We start from the raw sequence: 19984 nt of genomic DNA, 5'->3' as shown, positions 1-19984 counted from the left end.
TCCCCTCTCCCAATGAGATATCCCAGATGACTTCAAGCTGAAGTAGCTGCAAAGGCCTCTGAGGCCAAGAGAATTAAACCGGGCCAGAGAACACTAGTAACTCAGAACTAAGAAGCTTTTTAAAGCTTTTTAATATAGGATTTCCAAAGTAATAAGGAATACAGACCACCATGACTCTGGGTACAGAATACCTGGGCACAGGTATTGATTGTATTCTTTCTTTCCCCTGAGATTCACACATTATAGTCTTTTGAAGCACGTTGGGTTTCACAGTAAAAGTCATTTACCAAAGTACTGGAAGGGACTTTGTGATGCAAGGGGGATAATATGGCAAGTGCTCCCTGGTGAAGACTTTGAACCAAGTATCTACTGCATTGTTGTCTGATTGTAGTGGACTCAGTGCCCAAAACTGTCTTCAGGGTCTGTATTCCTTTTGCCCATTATCCCAAGTTATTCCATATGCATTTTCTGCAACTTTTGATGTTTAACTCAACTGAACAGAATAAATATTAAGCCAGAAAATTGCTGGTCACATTTACAACCAAGAGAATTTTGAAAAGTCAGTGGAATTGCACCAGGATTTAATGTAGGAGTGGGGGGTTTTTGTTGGTTTTACCTGTGTTTTCGGCACGTTCACATTCGTCAGAAATGGCTGCACAACCACTGTGAAATCATCTGTAGTGTCATACCTTCCACTCTCCACTAACTGGCGGGTTCTCTCCTAAAGAGTCAAAGAAAAGTTGTCACTGTTCCTTCTTTTAGATTCAGCTCATCGAGTCCCTCTGTCCATTTACATCTCATCCAGGGCTTCCCTCTCCCTAGTGCAGAAACCCAGGCATGGCTGTGGTTTCCAGCTCGCACCAGGCAGCCAACGCAGCTGTCTTTTTGAGATACATGTCCTGGGTTTCTTTACAGAGAGGCAGCCTGGGGATGGATGCCTGACTGACATGGGCATCCAACCTGCTCAGTAATTAGATTTTCTGTCAAAAAGATGTTCTTCCAGAACCACCAAAGCGTTTTTGGTTTGGCTGACAGCCTTTGTCCAAAGTTTGTTCCTGAATTATCATGTTCTTTGACTTAATCTGAACTCCAGTGAGATAAATGATCAAAAAACTGCTGGCTTTCTGACATACACTACTTTCTATGGCTCTTTAACAGTTTTTTTCTCATCTATTCTGTTGTTTTAGTGAATCAGTGTAAAGATCTTAAGCCTACTCTCATCTCCCCCTCACCTTTTTTCTTTAAAAAAAAAAAAATCACAACTACAAATATGTCATTAAAGGGAGCGGAAACTGCCCGCCAACCTCCAAATATTAGCCTCTCTGTGGTCCCTTGATCAATAGGAGGATGACATTAAACCTGTAACAAATGTCATGTGCCTTACCTGATACCTTTTGTTAAAGTAGATCAGCTTCTTGAACTCACTGGAATTGTCCTTAGGGTTTATGACACAAGGGCACAGGAACCTGTGGGATGAGAGCATGGTGCTGAGATCTGCTCCTCTTTTTGCCTCCACTACTGAGCTGACAAACTGCAGGGTTAAAAGCTTCTCCAAGAGGTATTTCTCTGAAAGGCTGCTCAATGGGAGCAGTAGCTCTTCACCTCTGAGTTTATGCATAGCCCTGATTCTTGAGCAGAAACCTATTTATTAGGGATAAATTAGTGAACATAAAGTGAGGAAAAAGCTTCATGCAAAAAAAAGAAAAAAACAACCTGTACTGGGTCCCATGGCAAGGTTTTGGCAGCAGGAGTGACTCCTGCCAGGACAGTCCAGGGCTGCCTTTGCCAGACCCACCACAGGGCACAGCTGACACTGCCAGCCAAGATGGTGGTGCCTCTGTTTAAGAAGGGGCAGAAAACACCAGAGAGGGAGAGGAGGAGAGAACAACAGTGGGAATGAGGAGGTGGAGGCGCTCCATGGCAGAGCAGGCACTCCTCTGAAGGGACTGCAGCCTGTAGATGAGCCCATGCTAGAGCAGGCACACAGCTGAAGGACTCATGCCAGAGCACAGGACAAGAGTGAAAAGGAAGGAGTGGCAGAGAGATACCGCTACATCCAGACCCCAGCCCCCTGCATCACCCACGCCTCACTGAAGGGACTGAGGGTACCCTGTGGCAGCAACAAGGTGGGAGGGAGAGGTGCTTGGAGTGAAGTTGAGCCTGGGAATGAGGGAGGATAGGCACTTTAAGTGTTTAACTTTTTTGTTTACTCATCTCCCAATACCTGAATCAGTAATTAAATATTTATGCTAATGGACAATAAAGTCAGTTAAGTTCCCCAAGTCAAGTCTGGTTTGCCTACGATGGTACTTGGTAAGCAATTTCTCTGTCTTTATTTTGACCCATGAGTTCTCTTGATCAGGTTCCTCTTGTTTTCTCCCCCAAGACTGATGCTGGAATCTCTACCCTTAGCAAGCCATTCCAACATGAGCTATTTTAAGTTTCTGTGATTTCATGTTGACCACCTTTATACCCCTCCATGAAATTTTGATCCTTCTAGCTCATACATTTTTTCTTCTGATTCTCCCCCTTCCTAGGCACACCTCATTATCACTTGAGAAACCCGAATGAGAAAAAGAACGCCTTTTAAAAATCTGGCCATGTGATCATAGTAAAGCATCCCTGAAAGACGTCTTAGAGAAATACCTCCTATAGAGATACAGTTGATATATACATAAAGTATATACAGACCTCTACCTCCAAACTTGTCTTAACGCAGAGCAACTAACAAAACAAGATTTTACTTCTGCAGTACATCTATATAAAAGGCAATACAAATCTAAATTCTATTTTCAGAAGTGTTTCAGTAACAAAAGCAAGGCAAAATTAGTGGAGATGTAATCTTTTTTTAGTTACTTGCTACTCCCAGGGAAGGAAAAAAAAAAAAAAAGACAAGCTTTCAAGATCTGAAGTCTCTATCAGGTCCTTCTTCAAATCAGTAGCATGGCATTTATTGTCCCACACAGAGTCTTAGTACCCTGCAAACTTGGCTTGCTGCCAGACAGGCAAAGGTTACATTCAGCATGGCACCTGAGGTGATGGGAAAAGGTTACAGGTATCTTGAGATAATCAAATCTTAAAGGCTCTGTTAACTATCCTTGTCCAATGATTAGGGTCTTAAGTTACATGTGCGCTCTAGCCAGTAACCTTTGTTAGAAAGAAAACTACAACTGGTTATCAGAAGTTTAAAAGCTAATTTTCCACTGACAGCCACCAAAGAGCCCTTAAATCAGAGCAAGAGGGTTGCCTCTGTGTTCATCCTGCAAAACCACCTTCTTTCACAGGGCCCTTCAGGTGTCCGCACTTCCCCTGTCAGCAGCTGCAGAGTCCCTTGTGGCTGAAGGGATCCAGCAGGATGGATTCAAAGCAGATGTTTTAGCGAGGCAGTTGGGTACAGTAGACCCTGTAGTTCTCCTATGATTCTGGCTTCTAAGCAAACTCTTACAGTCCATGCTGATGGTATGCTGTACCAGCTCCTTGGCCCGAGCAGCAATAGCTGCCAAATTCCCAGGACAAGGTTATTCTGCCTGTCTGTCCAGAAAAGCAGATTCGCTTTTCTGCAACCAAGCAAGTCCTGCCAGGAGCAAGTCTGGACCCTGCCAGAAGCTCACTGAGGCACAGACCTGCCACCTCAGTGCTCACTCCTGCTGACCTGGGGGGACTTTTGAGCCACGAGGCAACAGATTAATTAAGCATCCCAGACATCTACTTGAGAAACTAATTAACAATAAAACTAATAATCAGCAATGAGATTACAGAGATTGGAAACTACAGAAGCAAGAGGGAGAGTTTTAAGACTGCAGAAAGGTAAATATGTAAATAAAGCCAGATTAAAGTGATCAACTAAGAAAACCTTTTGTCTTAATCTCTTCTCTGTCTTTGCCTAAAGAGTGCGCAGCTGAGCTCTTTCTGCCCTGGCTTGAGCTCCCTTGCAGCATAAGTGATTAAAACGACACCTCCACAAAAAGGAGTAACAGCAGGGCCCAGATACAGAGACAGTGACAGACAGACAGACAGATATTTCTAAAAGCTTTGTTGAAATCTATATGTAGGTACTCGTGTTTGGTGGTATGAAATACTAGAACCTTTTCCCTTCAAGAAAAAAAGTTTCCCGAGAAGACCTTGCAGCCTTCTGTGAGCAGTGAGATCTGTAACATAATCATCTTCAAACCTCATAAGCAGCTTTTGGCAGGTACTGTTTTCTGATGCATGCAGCTCTCGGAGGCTTGTTATGGAAAGCACTGTCACCAGGTTCACAAATGCCCGTGGAACCTGCCGGGAGAATAAGCAAACCCATAGCCAATGCCCCGAGTGCCATCTTTGCCCCTACACAGCCACAGCGGACCTCAGGTAGCAGCCTGCTGATGCAGACAGCTTGCATTATTTATAACAGAGTTGTTCCAAGTACTTTCTCAATAATTAATCCCCCCCATGTATAATACTGAATTACAGCCCCTGCCTGCGCTGCCTAGTTCTATTTTAAATGCTGATGGCTGGTCACTTGAAAATGTTGACTTCAAAAAGGTCCAAACAAATTTTTATAGGTCACAGCATGACTCAGACATGTGCTAACCCTTGAAGTACTCTCATCATCCTCACTCATCTGGAATATCAGAATCTCTCTCAATGACCACAAAAATACACTTATTTGCAGTATAATGAACAAGAAAAGCATTTTCTAGGCATGGAATATGATGTTTGTTCAAATCTGTTACAATATTTTTTACATTATTTGTCCGCAGCACATCAGGTAGGACTGAGCACAACCTCATTCCTTTGGTAAAATACTTTCTCCAGCCCTTTCAGCCTCTTACAAAGATCTTCCTGCAAGCTTCTCTGCATACCGCAGTGCTCCACAGATGAAAGCAGGGAACTAAATTCTCAATCAATAAGCAGAGACTGCTTTACAAACAGAACACAACTCCAGCTCCCACATACTAGAAAGGTTTGGTTTACCTCTCTCTGAAGCATGTCCAAAGCTGTTTGTAGATTGTAGGTGTAGTTTTCAGGAGAATAGCGTACCTGTTGAAGCAAGAGGGTTGAATTCTATTGTCAATCAGTTTACTCAAGCAGGCACAACAGCAACTAGCTGGAGTCTCTCACAGCAGCATTCATGTTTCTAACTCTTAGTCAACAGTAACAGAGTCTTTGGCAAAACTGTCCTGTCTCTGCTTTTCTTCTTTCCCATCACAGCCGTCTCATTCGCAAGGTCTAACTGCCACTGCATACCAGCGAGGGAACAAACTCAGGGGGCATCATCAGACATCGCAACATCCTCCATCCCCAGGCTTGCTCAGGCCAGTCTTAAAAGCATGGCTGACACCTCACTAACAGGGACCATCTTTGGGAGAGATCAGTCTGTGTAAAAGTAAGTTTGTTTCTGCTGTATGAAATATTAGCAACATGCCTTCCATGTGCTCCTTACCTGCCACAAATAATAACTGGCAAAGCTTAGGCATTTATCTGGGAATGAAATCACTTTACATACTTGGCTCTCAGCATCGAAATTTCCCTGTTCCATTTGAGTGGTTTAAACCCTCCCTCTAATTTAATTGTCTCAAGTAATCCGATTTTTATTTTTTCACTTGTGGAACTATTCAACAGTCAAATAAACTTCCCAATGAGGAATGTCTGTCTTATTTTCAGCTTTAATTCTCTTTGATTTAATTTCAAGCTGAAGTTCATTGAGAGCCCCACTGGCTTACTCTACAAAATGAGACAGCGCAGTTCCCTTCTTCATTTCCTAAATCACATCTCCCCAAGAGCTCTGTGGTTGTCACTATGTGTACATGTGCAACATAAAGGAAGTATCACTGTGATCTTTGGATGCAGATGTGCTATCTCCTTGCCACTCACACTCATGAGTGACTCCAATTTTGTGTCTGAGTCAGGAGCAGAATTTGCTCCGTCCATGTTTTCTAACCATCTTATTGTGCTGCTTTGTATTTTTTCCTGATCTGACATTAATCATGCAGAATTAAAAGTATGTGCTCTGCTGCTTGTAAGCAGGTAAGACTCATCACTATGTGAGGAGTTTGCCACAGCCTTTCACCACCTCTATACTCACACATACCAAAGGCTATATACAGTATGTATATATGTTATATAAATATACCATATTTTTATATATATATATACATACACACAGTATATATACTATATTATATATAATTGCATCAGCATGAGCTGTGGTTAGAACCATTCCCACAGCAGTGAAACTGGTAAGAGAACATCAAATGAGACTTAGGAGCGTGACTGTGCACGAAGCAAAGAAGAGCAAAAACCTTTGACCTTTTATCTACAGGTAGCAAAGTGGCTAGGTAAGGGAAAGTAATCTTAGTTAACGCCAAAACAAGGTAGCCACAATTATGTAATTTACACGTGTTCTAAAGATATAACTCTCTTTATCACAACATCAGGTTGAACAACCTGAAGGTCTCAGCACAGTTGCGTTCCAGAGCTGCACAAATAAGACCTACCTTATTTTGATCTCACCCACTAAGTTCTGCCCTCTCACCCACTGCAATGCATAGAGAACCTACGCCCAGGCTGGCCCAGTTCATACTGCGGGCAGCAGGGACTTACTGGATTCTTGCAGAATTTGCATAGGTCATTTCCTCCTATGAAAAGTGTTATGAGCTTCCAGTCAGTCTGCAAATTTATTCTCTGCACACAGAAGGAGATGGAATGAAAGTTATTAATTAAAAAAAAAAGGGGGGGGGGGGAGCAAGCAACATACTAAACACAAATTTAACATTTCTCAGGGTATCTGGTTATAGCTCTCTAAGCATCTACAACAAAAATAGATGTGTAGCCATGACCGAAGATTTAGAAACTACTAAGATCTAAATAAAGTTTACAATATCAGCAGTACCATGCAAAATTATGTGCTTCTGAAAAATGTTGCTCAAAATCTATCTGTATGCTTTTCTTAGTAATATCTTGCGTATACACTGAGTGACCTCTCCTGCAGGTGTAGGAATATATCTTCATTGCAAAAATGATGGTATATGTTTTACTGTATCATAAATAATGCAGCTATCCTGCTGGAAAACCCTGGAGGGCAATATATTTTGGTCATGCTGTGAGACAAACTGCAAAGAATAGAGGGGCAATATTAACTCTATCTAACAACGCTGGTAAAAAAATTATAGCACTTTTTCCTCTAAAAGGATTTTGCAAAGGGCTAGCTATGCAAGGTAATTATCCTTCAGTAAACACACACCTTCTTAGCTTTGAGGAAGGGTTCAGATATGCTTAGCATCATGTTGCTGATGTTGTACTCAACACCTTAACGCTTCAATTTCCACAAAACATGACTAAGAAAAGCAGCAACAGTATATCAGCCTCAAGTGGTTTAAAAACATCTGTCTTCAAAAACAGAATGCAACATAACCCAGCTGGCAAACACACTGTTCAGTAGTTTGGTCTCAAAACATACTTTTCCAAATTAAAAAAGGGGAAAAATTTTCCTCCTACACTGAAAAGGTATTTTAAAAAGAGAAAAAAAGGAGCACTTAAATCAAAGATATATGACCTATATGATATATGAACATACTTTCTAGTTAGAAAGAAGCTTATTAGTTAAATAAGAAAAGTTTATCAGTTAAATAAAAGGTATTTGCATTCATTTCTGTTGTGTGATGTTTCCAAGCTGACAAATATCAGTAGTACTCAGAAGCCTTTAATGAAAACCATCCAACAGGTTCACTGTTAGCTGCTATGCCTTTTAATCTCATTTCAGATACAGCCATCAGAGTGAAATCTTGTTTACGAGAAAGTGAACCAAAAAGGAAGGTACTGCAAATATTTTTTTCCCATATGTATCCACCAGAGCATTTATACTAGACATGCACACACAGTTATCTTGAAGGCTTTATGGCTACTTTCCAAATGAACAATTGGAAAGCTGAAATAATATCATGTAACTTGGGTCACTGATTGTATAGCACATTTGTCAAATTACAAATAGCAAACATTCAAAGCAGTAGTTGAGGTGAAAAATATGCAAGCAATCCTCAGCCTAATATGTGTTTTACAGACCATTAATCAAATAATTCCTAACAACAAACATGTAAGTCAAAAATCAGTTGATGACTAAGTGAAAGAAGGAACTAAACTGTTTAAAGAAAACAAGTCCTTTCCTCACTTCACATGTTCAACTCCACATGATTTGCCACTTGAAAAATTTTCCCACATTATAGCACATATCATTACTGCTGGCAAAACCATGTGCTTACAAGACAATTCCTAGTACCGCAGCAAAATCCTAGCAGAGAAAAAGCTCTGTCATCTTACAGGGTGACGTAGGTTGGGTAGGGGAAGCAACAGCACTGAATTTACCTGCCACTTGTGGTAAAAATGGTAAGATTACAATTATGCGGGTTTGATAGTAACTATCACATGCTGGTACAAATTCATTTAAGACAAAGCTGTAGATCATTTTGTACCAATTCACACTCTGCACTGGTGAATATTGCATGGTACACTGCTGTACCCATAGCTTTAATGTTTGGCATCTGCTGTTGGTCTGTTAGAAACTAATGATGCTACATAACTTCATCTTTCTAAAAGATATTAATGACATATCAAACCCACAGAATCATTCTTCATTCGGTCCACCAGTCTTCTAACCTGTGCAGGAACATTCCTAAAAGAAAAATAAAACCATAGAAGTAAAATAATAAAAATTTAAAAGGAATCCTGCATAGACAGCAAGGCAAAGAGGAAAGCTAATGGATATCCCTCACATAATGGCTAAAAAGACCTGGGAAAGTCCAGTTTTCATTGAATGACAGGTATGATACCTAAAAAAGGCTACATTTTGAAACAGTGGTGGGAAAAAAAGTGAGAAAACAATTAGCATCCAACAGGCACTTTACCACTTTGTAAACGCTGCATAGTTACATTTTTATAAACTGTATAGAAAACACACTGTGCTACTGCAAAATAAATGCACTTTGCTCCTTCCCGCCATCAGGCAGATGCTATTGATGCATATCACTGAAGCATCCATGCAGGTATCAATGTTATTACATGGCCTCAAGCCACTGATGCACGTCTCGTAAGTGTTCCCAAAAGAAAAAGATATGAATTTCACTGCTGAGTGTAGTGATCTCTAGCTAATTCCCCGCTTTGCCACAGATCGACGGTAAGCAATTCACAATTTTCTCTTAGTTCCTCTACAAGAACTCTCGGTCCTACTGACAAGAGGGTTTGAATATACCTTCTATAAAATGAGGATATGTTTTCTCTGCCTCACAATAACGACGTGAAGCTTTCTGAGTAGTGCTTGTAAAGCGCATTGTGCTTCTTGGTTGAAAATGCTAGAGAAAGCATTGCTTTTGCTGCTAATTTATTTGACATAGATTAGAAACATTGCAAAGTCTCCATCACATTTCTTGGCCTTCATGCTAGAGATGAGCTAAGGAAATATATTTGGGCTTGCCTATCAGCTTTACTGTACTCCTGCCAAAGTCCAGGGTTTGGGCCTCTTTTAGCTAAACTGAGTTTTAAAGAAAAATCAACTTTCTATTAAAATTAAAAGTTTTCCTCTTACTCTGCACGATTCCCTGCCACAGCTTGGTTGAGAGCAGCATTATCTGTAGTCTCCTTTCCAACGCCAGTGGAATAGCCTATCAGGGATGGGTTGAATTCACGAAGAATATCTGCAGAAAAAGCCAGCACCCTGAAACGTTGCTTACTTCAGCAGGTAACAAATGAGGTTATAAAGATTGGACCTTAGTAAAAGACCATTAAAAAGCTTTAAGAGACAGCTAAAAAAAAAAATAATTAACCTTTGAGTATAATAAACGCGGAGATTTGTCACTATACAACTATTTCCTTGCCTTCAAGATTTCTGAGTGTCATGAATTCAGGTATCTCATAGCCTAACGTGATTATCTTGGCTAGCAATGCCATTTTGCCTGGTAAGTGAGGCTGAGTAACCCTATGCTCAGACACAGAAGGCTCTCAATGCTGTCATACTCTGACCGCAGATGGGTTGGAATCAAATCCTTTAGCCCGATTTCCCCAGATGTATTAACCCCAAGGACCTAAAATTCCCTTCTAGATCTTCGGTTACAAACCAGCCTTAGAAACACCCGAGATCCAGCATGCCCTGACCTCTAAAAAGCACGTAAAATCTGAACTTGTAACATGATTCTGCTCCTGCCTGATACAACTTTTCCATAGTGTCAAAATAGTTTCTTTAGGCTATGATCTAAGATCTTTGATTCATCTATTCCTCAACACATTTTGGACAGAACTATAACTGACAGAAGAATACTGAAACAACCAAACCCCTAGGAATTACAGCATACGTAGTTAAGTCACGCACAGCAAATTACAGCCTGGTTGTTATGCCACTTTTACTCAGCACGGGACATTGAATACAAAGGGATTGGTTCTATCATGCTACAAACTGTAAATCTTTCTTCATGATTTCTTTTCTAGTAACAGCTGTTTTAATAAACAGCTCCAGATATTTATCAAGTTTACGGAAAAAGGCACTTACTTGCTAGTGTTGTGACTGTGCTTATGTTTTCATTTCCTCCAACACTGTTGAACAGAAAGAAGAAGAAAAAGACGTTTCAAGATATGATGGACTTGGTAAGGCAGCTCCCCCTTATGGGGTTTCTACACTTGTACGCAGCATGTTCTCTGGTGGTTGTACTAAGTCAAAGCAAGTTCTTTGTGTGCATACTAATAGGGTCACAAAAATCAGACACTCTGTCATAATCATAATAATTTTATCAGAAGCCCCATACACTAGCTGCCCTTTCAATTCTCTCATGTGTGTTAACATAAGTTCAAACCTAGCTGAAATAAATGAGAATTTTTTAAAGCTGCCATCTTTGCTATTGCTGTCCCTATTAAAATATTTATTATTTCCATTTTTAGTTAACAGATCCTTTGTATCCATAACAACAAGTTCTAAAAGCATATATTTCACAGTGATAAGACTTACTGGAAGAATACTGCTAGACTGGTAACATTTCACCATATGTCTGTGTGCTCCTTAATCTCTTTCATGCTGTAGAGAATGCTAGCATACTTTTCCTTCCAAATGTCAGTAGAATATTATTAAAGATCAAAATATAAAAAGTGGGACTTGGAACATCTCCATAACATTCCTTTAATTTGGAATAGAGTATTCTGAAGTGCTCTAATACCTGTTTAAACCTCTTACAGAGCTGCAGTATTTCGGATGGATAAGAAATGATGAAGAGAAAATCAGCCTGACAGGTTTGGTGTTAATTAATACAGTTGCAGAACGATAAGTGAACATGATTGCCTTTCATCAGAGGGGCTTTTTGACCTGTCTAATAAAGTGTTGCATATGTAAAAGTCTGTACTGACTCGTAATCAAGAAACTGTTCTGCACTGTGTAAGCAATACAGGGAAAGGTCAAGCAAATAGATACCGGGTGAGAAACAGCAGCAGCAAAAAAGATCCTATTCTGACTTTTCATAGACTCCTGATTTTAAATGAGACAAATGGGTGATGTGGGCCACAGTGGAGAAGAGCAGACAGGATCTAGAAAGAGCAGGGGCAGAAATGCAGAATGCGCAAGTAGTGCAATGCCACTGGGATCCTTTGTGATAGATACAAGCGCAAGAGGAGAAAGGGACCATCTCAACAAGGACTCCATTTCATCTGTGTATCCAGGCCTATTCCAGCCACGCTACATCATACTCTAGATAGCCACTACTTTGAATATTCCATTTATCACAACTAAAAGTACAACTGCGTGCCTCCATGCAAAACATAAGGTCAAATTCACACTCCAGAAGCCTCCATTTGTTACAAAAAACAACTGTACATATCAAGACCCAAGAAAATGAGTTCCCTCCGATTGGGGGGGAATTAATGGGACTCACCTCCAAGAAACACCTCGGTATTGAGTCAGGACATCCAGAATATCATGGGGTTTGGATGCTGCCCCATTAGCTGCCTGGAAGCACAAAAGAGGAGGAATTCACCTTCAGAAAGTAAGGATTGCTACAGTAACTAGTTCTCTGACTGATCCTAGTGAAAATAATTTAAAAGAATATTAATGAAGCAAGCTACATCATCTTCCCAAAATATAACAGAACTTTGATATCAAGCGGATCAAGGGCTGAGGGTATTTTAACCCTGCTCCAGTGAATTACCCTCTTCTATCAACTTCTTGATTAGATCAAGTAGGGAAAAAATTGGTTGAGAATGTTCAAAATGTTCATAGAAATCTAAATTTACATAAGGAATAAATAAGATAGCAATGGTCCTGAATGAATAATTTATTATAACATTCCTCACATTAAAAAGTGGTCTTTTTTTGTCTTCCCTCCACCAGTTTCCCCAAGAAAGGATACTACAAGGATTTAATGTGGTAATTAGCACAGAACACATACGAAACATGAATTACGATATGAGCACTGAAGCAGTTGTCACTGGCTGGAGAATCACAGCCAGTCTATGGGTAATGAGTTTACATAATTCCAGGAACAGTGTTTAAAAAAAAATAATCTCAAGATAAATTACACTTGACACACCTAATGATCTACCACAATTTTACTCAAATATTTAGTTAGTACAAATGGACATGGCTTCATAGGCTTTGGTATTATCATATATATATATCTCAATATATATCATATGTATACACACACATACAAAATTAGCTGCAGAATTTGTTCTTTCTATTTACACTGCTTACTAATAGCTTTGAAGGCCAGTAACTTGGGAGCTGCCTAGAATCAATAAAGAAAAACAGCTGTTGCAAGTCCACTCTAGCAGACTGGTTTTGCTGCTGCGCGGTCTAATCTTACAGCTCTTCCTTGTGTGGAAGTCTTGTGGACTTAAATTGGGAACTGTGCACTCAGATTAGATTCATGATCTGATTACCAGTCAACCAAGGTGGAGTACGGGAAAAGAATACATGTTTGGCTCCATAGGGCATAACTGTATGTATTCTACTTCTCAGGTTAAAAATTCAGAAATTCTTTTTCATTGCTTGCTTTAATGATGGTTATCCCGTGATCTTTACTTACTGTGATTGAGTCTCCCAGGGCAGCAATCACCCGAATATCTGCCGGTTTCAAATTATGAACTAATAAATAAAAAATAAAGGTAGTGTAAGGGAAAGACGAAAGAAAGGAAACTTCAAATTGTGGTGGTTATCAGAAATGAATAATTCTTGGTACTATAGCTGGGCATTAGCTACAGCAACAAGGGATGCAGTAAGATTTCAGTCTTGCATCTATGCTTACTCAGATTCCTTATAACCAGTGGAAATGACTGAAACACAGGCACAGCTCTGGTGCCAGCACAGGGTGGAAATTTTGGGACCACTGCAGCTTCTAAGGGAAGACAAAATCCACCCAGTGACAGGATTTCATGTGGCTTTTGGCACCCCAGACTGCACTGATGAAAGCCCCTACTCCATACATACACAGTTTTACCACCCCTGCCACTGAAGTGCCCAACTACCTCCTGTCTTTTCCACTGTCACTTCTTTCTTTGTATATGGAAGGTGCAGTTGCATAAGCTTTCACCCTTCTTGAGGGAGAACTTGCATCTTGCTATACAACTACTTAAGTTGTTCCAAAAAGGATCTTAAAAGCCACAGTCAATAGAGTGCGCTGCTTCAAAGAAAAGCGTACCTTTCCCAGTTAAACTCATTCCTGTTCCCCTGATATCAAATGAAGTAGCCCTACAATAAAATTGTATAGGACTGTACCTGAAACAGGAACTGTATTGGAGGGACTCCGGTCAAAACAGGGAACATGTGTTCCATAAATCCTCTCCTGCAAAGGCAGACAGGGCAAGACTTCACATCAGACTCACTATACTGTGGTCATGATAAACCATTTACATCCCTGAACATTAGATTAATGAATTTTCCACATACTTTGTCTACATCTACCCAGCTCAACTTGTCCTCAGGTTATGCCTACAACTGCCCTTTGAAGGCAGATACAAGCTCAGTCTGCCAGAAGTCGCATGGCCATTAGTGCAGCACAGCTCTTGCCTACCAGCAGAGCCAGTTATTTCAGACTCTGTGCCATGCTGTGTTCACATATGCAACATTTTATGTGCCCACACTCCAAGCTAGGCAAGCTCACAATTTTTCCGCAAGAAACTGTTTGAATGTCCCTGGAATACGCCAGCATGAAACCGTACCTTTGTCATGCCTGCCTTCTTCAAGTGCAACCCTTTACATGCAGCTAGGGATTTGCCCTCCTGGCCATTTTGGGTTGCAGCCTACTGATGGAAGCACCCCCAAGGTCTACTGTTAGTGAAGGGTGACTATCAGTATACCAAAGCAGACCATCATACAAGGCCCAAGGACATGTGTTTGCTCTAAACCTGTCTACAGAACTCATTAAATAGACTAACTTGCCTAAGGAAAAGATAGTTGTGTGTCTTGTCCCACTGTTCCATTTTGGGTTGGAGGGGCGGGGGGGGGAGGGAGAAGACAACAACCCACGTAACACAGTTGCTTCTTGTCCCCTACACCATAACTACTACCAAAAATCAGAGTGGTAGGTACCATTGCCCTATGCAGAGGTCTATACGCCCTGAGTAATTAAGAAAACCGATAGCGTTACATTAAAAAGAGAGGAGAAATGTGTATTACTATTCCAATGGCATATAGGCCATTTCGAGTGCAGATGTGGTCTAGACCCCCTGTTCTGGGGCACGAAAATGAGCATTATCACCTCCCTCTGTAGCCACTTGAGAGCTCCAAGTTCTGCTCAGAATCAGAGTAACATGACTAAGAAAAAAAAGGCATGGCTTTATATTTCTGCACTTCTAATCTGTAACTATCTCACAAAAAAAGAAAAATGGAAAATCCATTGTTCTGCAGTTTTACCACGGCATAAACAAGATGAAAGCAGACCCACACAGTGGTGTCATGCTGATCTGATGTAGTTTTCTCCGCAGTAGGACTAAATGGCCCCATTTTCACGATCTTCTTATCCCAGGGAAATTAACATTGTTATCCAGATGTTTAAAAAAGGTTCTTAACAGTGAAGGCAAGACTGAGTTTAGGCTGGCTGAACACATCTACCTTAAATCACACTCTATAAAATCCATCAAGGAGAAAATGTGCTATTAAGCATCTGACTATTTAGTCGAGCATGGAAATAAAGAGATGGGGCTTTGTATTTAGTTTTCCCGGGTAGTACTGTTTAATTAGGCTACAACACACTCTCACCCACCTGCCCCACTCCCTGGAATACCACTCAGTCCATACGATGCAAACAGTCCTACTGTACCTGAGATCTCTCTTTGGTGTTTGATGTCTCCAGGGAAGATGAGTAGTTACTATTTCTATATGTGAACAAATACGGATTTTCCTGCAGAGTGAAGACAGAATGTTCACCAACACTAGTAGAAACACAATCAGCTGATGTTGAAGTCTTCTGACTAGATTTTCCAGGAGAAGAAAATCTTTACAGTATTATTTTTTGAATGAACATTGCACTAGTGAAGTAAACCAGGTTAGACCTGAAAATTAAGTCCTGGTATGCTCTAGGCACAGCACCACCTCTTGCCTTAAACATAACATCAAACAAAACATATAATTCAACTTCTTTGATGCTTTAATTGCTGCTCAGCGAAGCTTTTCGATGCCAGTAATATTTTCTCACTATCAAATTACTCAAGTCAGAGCTTAAATGCAAAAGCATTCGAGAACCTGTTCTTTGAACCAGAGATGCTCAGACCCTGAAGATACTACTGGGTTATTGACAGCTCCAGGGACAGCAGACAAAGTCAAATCACAGAAAAGCTGAACTATATAAAATACATGGATTCAATTTTATTGCTGACACTGATTTTAATACCGATAATAGACCCCTGATACCCACAATTAATAAATTCAGATTAGGTAGTTATGTTTTGAATTTAAAAAAGAAAAATCTGTCACAGTAAGATGATTCAACTAAATTTTGTCAGAAGTTCTTGTTTTCAGAGTTTCATCGTTATAAAATAAAGAGTCTGCATTGATGAACTTTAAGAACACTGAATTTTTAACAGTGCAATATCTGGGGTAAGTGCATGTTCCCAAGAACTTCAGAAGATGACAACAGTATTTGAAAACATGGACATTCTGCAAAGAGTAAATAAAATCTCACAGTAACAAGGAAACCCTTTTACCTGAGACGGACATCGGACCTGAAGCATTTTTGTGAAATCGTAAGGCTGCTTCCGTCCAACTGGCTCCATCTGGAATGGGAGAGAACAGAGGAATTGCACACATGTTGGGGGGTGGGGAGGGAAAGGGAGGCAGCAGCAATGCAAAGGCTCTAGCAACCTGAGTTTTCCATCAGGTCCATATACATACTTAAAAACTTATTTTGTTTATGACAGATATTCATCTATGTATAACATACCACATGTATACCTTACAAAAGCAAGGACCTGAAAGCAAGGCCTCTCACATGATCAGACTATCATCCCATCATCGTTAAAACAAGCATCTACACATTAACTCTGTTCTTGGGAATGCCGACCTTGTAAGCATTTTTCCCACAAGGTACTGATGTCATACCACAGTATTCAACTACTTGCAGTCAAGTCGCTATTTATCAGCTTGACCACAGTAACTGTGGAGATGCTCTAGAAGAGTTTAATAAACCACCCTCATGGGTGGTTTTCCCTCCTTACAGTATACAGTTTAAACTTTGCTGAGATGTGCAAGCCAGTTTTGCTTCCCAGCTGAGCTGAGCATGGGAAAACAAAAGGTGGGTTGCCCCAGCTCCGCTGCCGGGTAACAACTCTTTGCAGCAGTTTGTTCATCTTCCCAGGCCTCATCTGCCACACATTTTTTTGTCTTCTCCAGGCTGGGAAACCATGCTCACAAATATTTGAGAAAGGCACACTTGGGAGACCTTTCTTCAGCTTTCTACAGTTTATAGTTTTCATATAAAAGTATAAAGAAACTAAAGACTTGTGTGGGAGGAAAAGCACCTCTGAGCAGATTGAAACTTTGAAGTAAAAATGGTATTACTGAAACTCCTTGGAAAATGCAGCTTCGACTCAGATTATACATTGAAGGCTTGGGTAAGTCCACATCACTTTACCTCAGAAGCAGAAAGTACAAAATCCCTAACATAAATGGAAAACTTCCATTTAGCGATACATTCATGTTGCATTAACTTTTTTCCTTCTGTCTTATGAGCACTATCTTTAGGTACTCCCTCTACTGCAAATTCGTTTTGCAGCAGAGTTAGAAACATGGAATACAATACATTAAGGTCACACACCAATCCTCTGGTGGCTGTAGCCCATGCAACTAAAAGCTTGCTAATTTATCCCACCTTCCAGAACTGTTCTCTTATCTACATTTTCATACACATTGGACACCATGAAAAGGTGCATTCCAGTTCTGCACAGAGGCTTGATAATAATTTATATTTCTAGGCCACCTTCTAATAAGACAGAGAGGGGATTGTTAATGAAAAATTATGGAATGATTCAAAACTCAATACTGACAACACAAAGTGGTAAGTACCACAAAGAATCACTTCACCTGTTCAGCCACTTTGCTGGGTGCTAATTAAATTGCAATCACACCCAAAGGAGCTGGCCACTAATGAAATAATGGGAAAATTCAGAGAAGTAGGTTTAGAGAGGTAGATATTCTTTGAAAGAAGCATTTGAAGAAACAGAGTCTGTGTTTTTTTGAGAGAGAGGAATAAAAGGAATGTCCATGAAACATGCAAAATAACAAAACTCAGAGAAAAGATACATTGGGAGCTGGTACTTTCCCATCCTCCTAGGACAAAACAAAGCAGCTATTTAATGACATACTTAAAATATTCTTCTTCCAGCACAGAATGATCCTACAGAGCATGGCACAACAGTGGTATTTCTTGGCTGGGAATGAATTTCTAACAAGTATTAGACACTTGTATATTATTGGGCGTTGAGAATGAATTTCTCCAGGAGGCAATTCATCCCAGACAGCTCACAGACATTGCTCTCCCAACAAAGACTGACAGCTCCCATGCAGCAGAGCTGCAAGGTCCTGGTCAGGAAATTGGGCACTAAGTGGTCAGCCAAAACCTCCTCTGAATTCTAGCACATCTGTTGTGCAGGCTGGTTAGCGTGTGGATCCACTCTAGTACTGCAGCAGTTTCTAAGCCAGTGTAAACCCCAGAACACAGAACAGAGGCACGGGCAGCTTCCTGCAGTGCTGTTCCCATTCTGGTTCTTGCCTGGTTTCAGTTTCTCTTTTGGTTGCAGGATAGGTTTTTTTGTGGTCTTTTCTGTTACACAAAAAAATGCCAAACACAAGAGCAAGAGCTTCTTGTCTAAGTTCTTTACACACATGAAAGGACCTTTACCCACAAATATAATTCCAGAGGTAAAATTGTAGGTATTTGCCAAAATTAATCAATCAGCCTCTCTGACATCAAAGCTGTCCAAGTAAATAACCAACCTCTCTCACCTCTTCCTAGCTACCATATGTCATTTTTGCTGACTGCTCTCCTTTGTGTTTAGCATATGAATCACATTGCTCCTAGATAGCTACAAGCATTTTGGTAAACTATCCAGCCATGCCTAGGACAAGTCCTTAGCACCTGCTAGCTCAGCTTCTCAGCCAGACTGAAGTGCAGTCCAACTGCCAATTGCTACTAGATTTTCAAGGTTTTGCCCTTTGGCCAATAAGCAGGTAATCATTCCAAGAAAGAGGCTGGTATCAAGGCTCAAAACAAGGTAAGGGCAGCCTGGCAGGCAGCAGGAGGGTCCAGAGGAGGGCCACAAAAATGATCAGAGGGCTGGAACAACTCTCCTATGAAGACAGGCTGATAGAGCTGAGGTTGTTCAGCCTGGAGAAGAGAAGGCTCCGGGGAGACCTGACTGCAGCCTTTCAATACTTAAAGGGGGCTTATTAGAAAGATGGGGACAAACTTTTTAGCAGGGCCTATTGCAATAGGATAGGATAGGGTAACGGTTTTAAACTAAAACAGGGTAGACTTAGACTAGACATAAAGAAGGGAATTTTTTCTACAGTCAGGGTGTTGAAACACCGGAACAGGTTGCCCAGAGAGGTGCAGATATCCCATCCCTGGAAACATTCAAGGCCAGGTTGGACAGGGCTCTGAGCAACCTGATCCAGTTGAAGATGTCCCTGCTCATTACAGGGGGGTTGGACTAGATAACCTTTAAAGGTCCCTTTCAAACTAAACTATTCTATGATTTTATGATATGCAGTTCTCTGGAACCTCCTCATTTTGCTGCGTTTGCTGCACAACAAGTCATGATCTTGATTTCTTATCAGTTACCAATACTGCATTGTGGGTTGGTTTGTTTTGTTTTTAAAGCAGTCAGCATAAACCATTAGCTGGACTTCCCAGTAGAACTAGACTGACCTTTACCAGGTAAGGACACCTGCCAGTGCTTTTTAAGCTGAAAGCATCTTTCATATCATCTGCTTTTACATCATGGCAGAGTGCCATCACAGACCTACAAGGAACCTACCCAGAGAGGTGCCTTTCTGATGATTGCGAGCTGTACTAAGAAATTCCACTAAATTAAAAAGGAAGGGAAAAGGAATTGTGAAGGGAATACTGCTATTTCTGTAGTCTCCCTTCAAACCAATAGCAAGATGTGGTTTTGCCACATTTTGCTCTTCCTCCAGATTACCTAGGCTGTCCCCTCGCTAGAAGAACCACCTCACACTGAGGAAAAACACTGAAATAAAGCAAAGTTGGTATTTGTCTCCGTTATGACAATTCTCTGTTTCTGGTAGCTCCCCAATATGCTCAATGCCCAAAACTGGATAACTGGCCCAAACACAGCCATCCTTGAAAATACCATTTCATTTTGCTTATAGTTTTTCTAGTTTTTCACCTCTGCTGTTTCCACAAAATGCTCCTAGCTGTTAAAGTGACAAGAATCAAGTAACACACCAAAGAATGGGATGCTCAAGGACAGAGACCAGGAGGCAAAATAAAGTCTGTGCAGAAAAGGGAGAAACATGGAC

The 19984-nt window shown here is 40.7% G+C and overlaps 1 protein-coding gene across 1 annotated transcript in view; it reads right to left on the bottom strand.

Annotated features, from left to right (window-relative positions):
* The window catches only part of PLB1 (phospholipase B1), an 84544-nt gene that overhangs the window by 42786 nt on the left and 21774 nt on the right, over positions 1 to 19984 (bottom strand). The window contains exons 15-27 of the mRNA XM_009649310.2: positions 16150 to 16218; positions 15267 to 15347; positions 13724 to 13790; positions 13035 to 13093; positions 11883 to 11956; positions 10517 to 10560; positions 9560 to 9668; positions 8599 to 8650; positions 6586 to 6666; positions 4957 to 5022; positions 4172 to 4272; positions 1385 to 1466; positions 617 to 721 (exon numbers count right to left, since the gene is read on the bottom strand). Of these exons, the coding sequence (XP_009647605.2) occupies positions 617 to 721; positions 1385 to 1466; positions 4172 to 4272; positions 4957 to 5022; positions 6586 to 6666; positions 8599 to 8650; positions 9560 to 9668; positions 10517 to 10560; positions 11883 to 11956; positions 13035 to 13093; positions 13724 to 13790; positions 15267 to 15347; positions 16150 to 16218 (990 nt within the window). The remainder of the gene's footprint in view (positions 1 to 616; positions 722 to 1384; positions 1467 to 4171; positions 4273 to 4956; positions 5023 to 6585; positions 6667 to 8598; positions 8651 to 9559; positions 9669 to 10516; positions 10561 to 11882; positions 11957 to 13034; positions 13094 to 13723; positions 13791 to 15266; positions 15348 to 16149; positions 16219 to 19984) is intronic.

Source organism: Egretta garzetta, unplaced genomic scaffold (genome assembly GCF_000687185.1).
Source record: "Egretta garzetta isolate BGI_Z169 unplaced genomic scaffold, ASM68718v1 scaffold561, whole genome shotgun sequence".
NCBI classification, from domain to species: Eukaryota; Metazoa; Chordata; class Aves; order Pelecaniformes; family Ardeidae; genus Egretta; species Egretta garzetta.
Note: the sequence above shows the minus strand (reverse complement) of the source record. Positions and strands in the feature narration are given on the sequence as shown.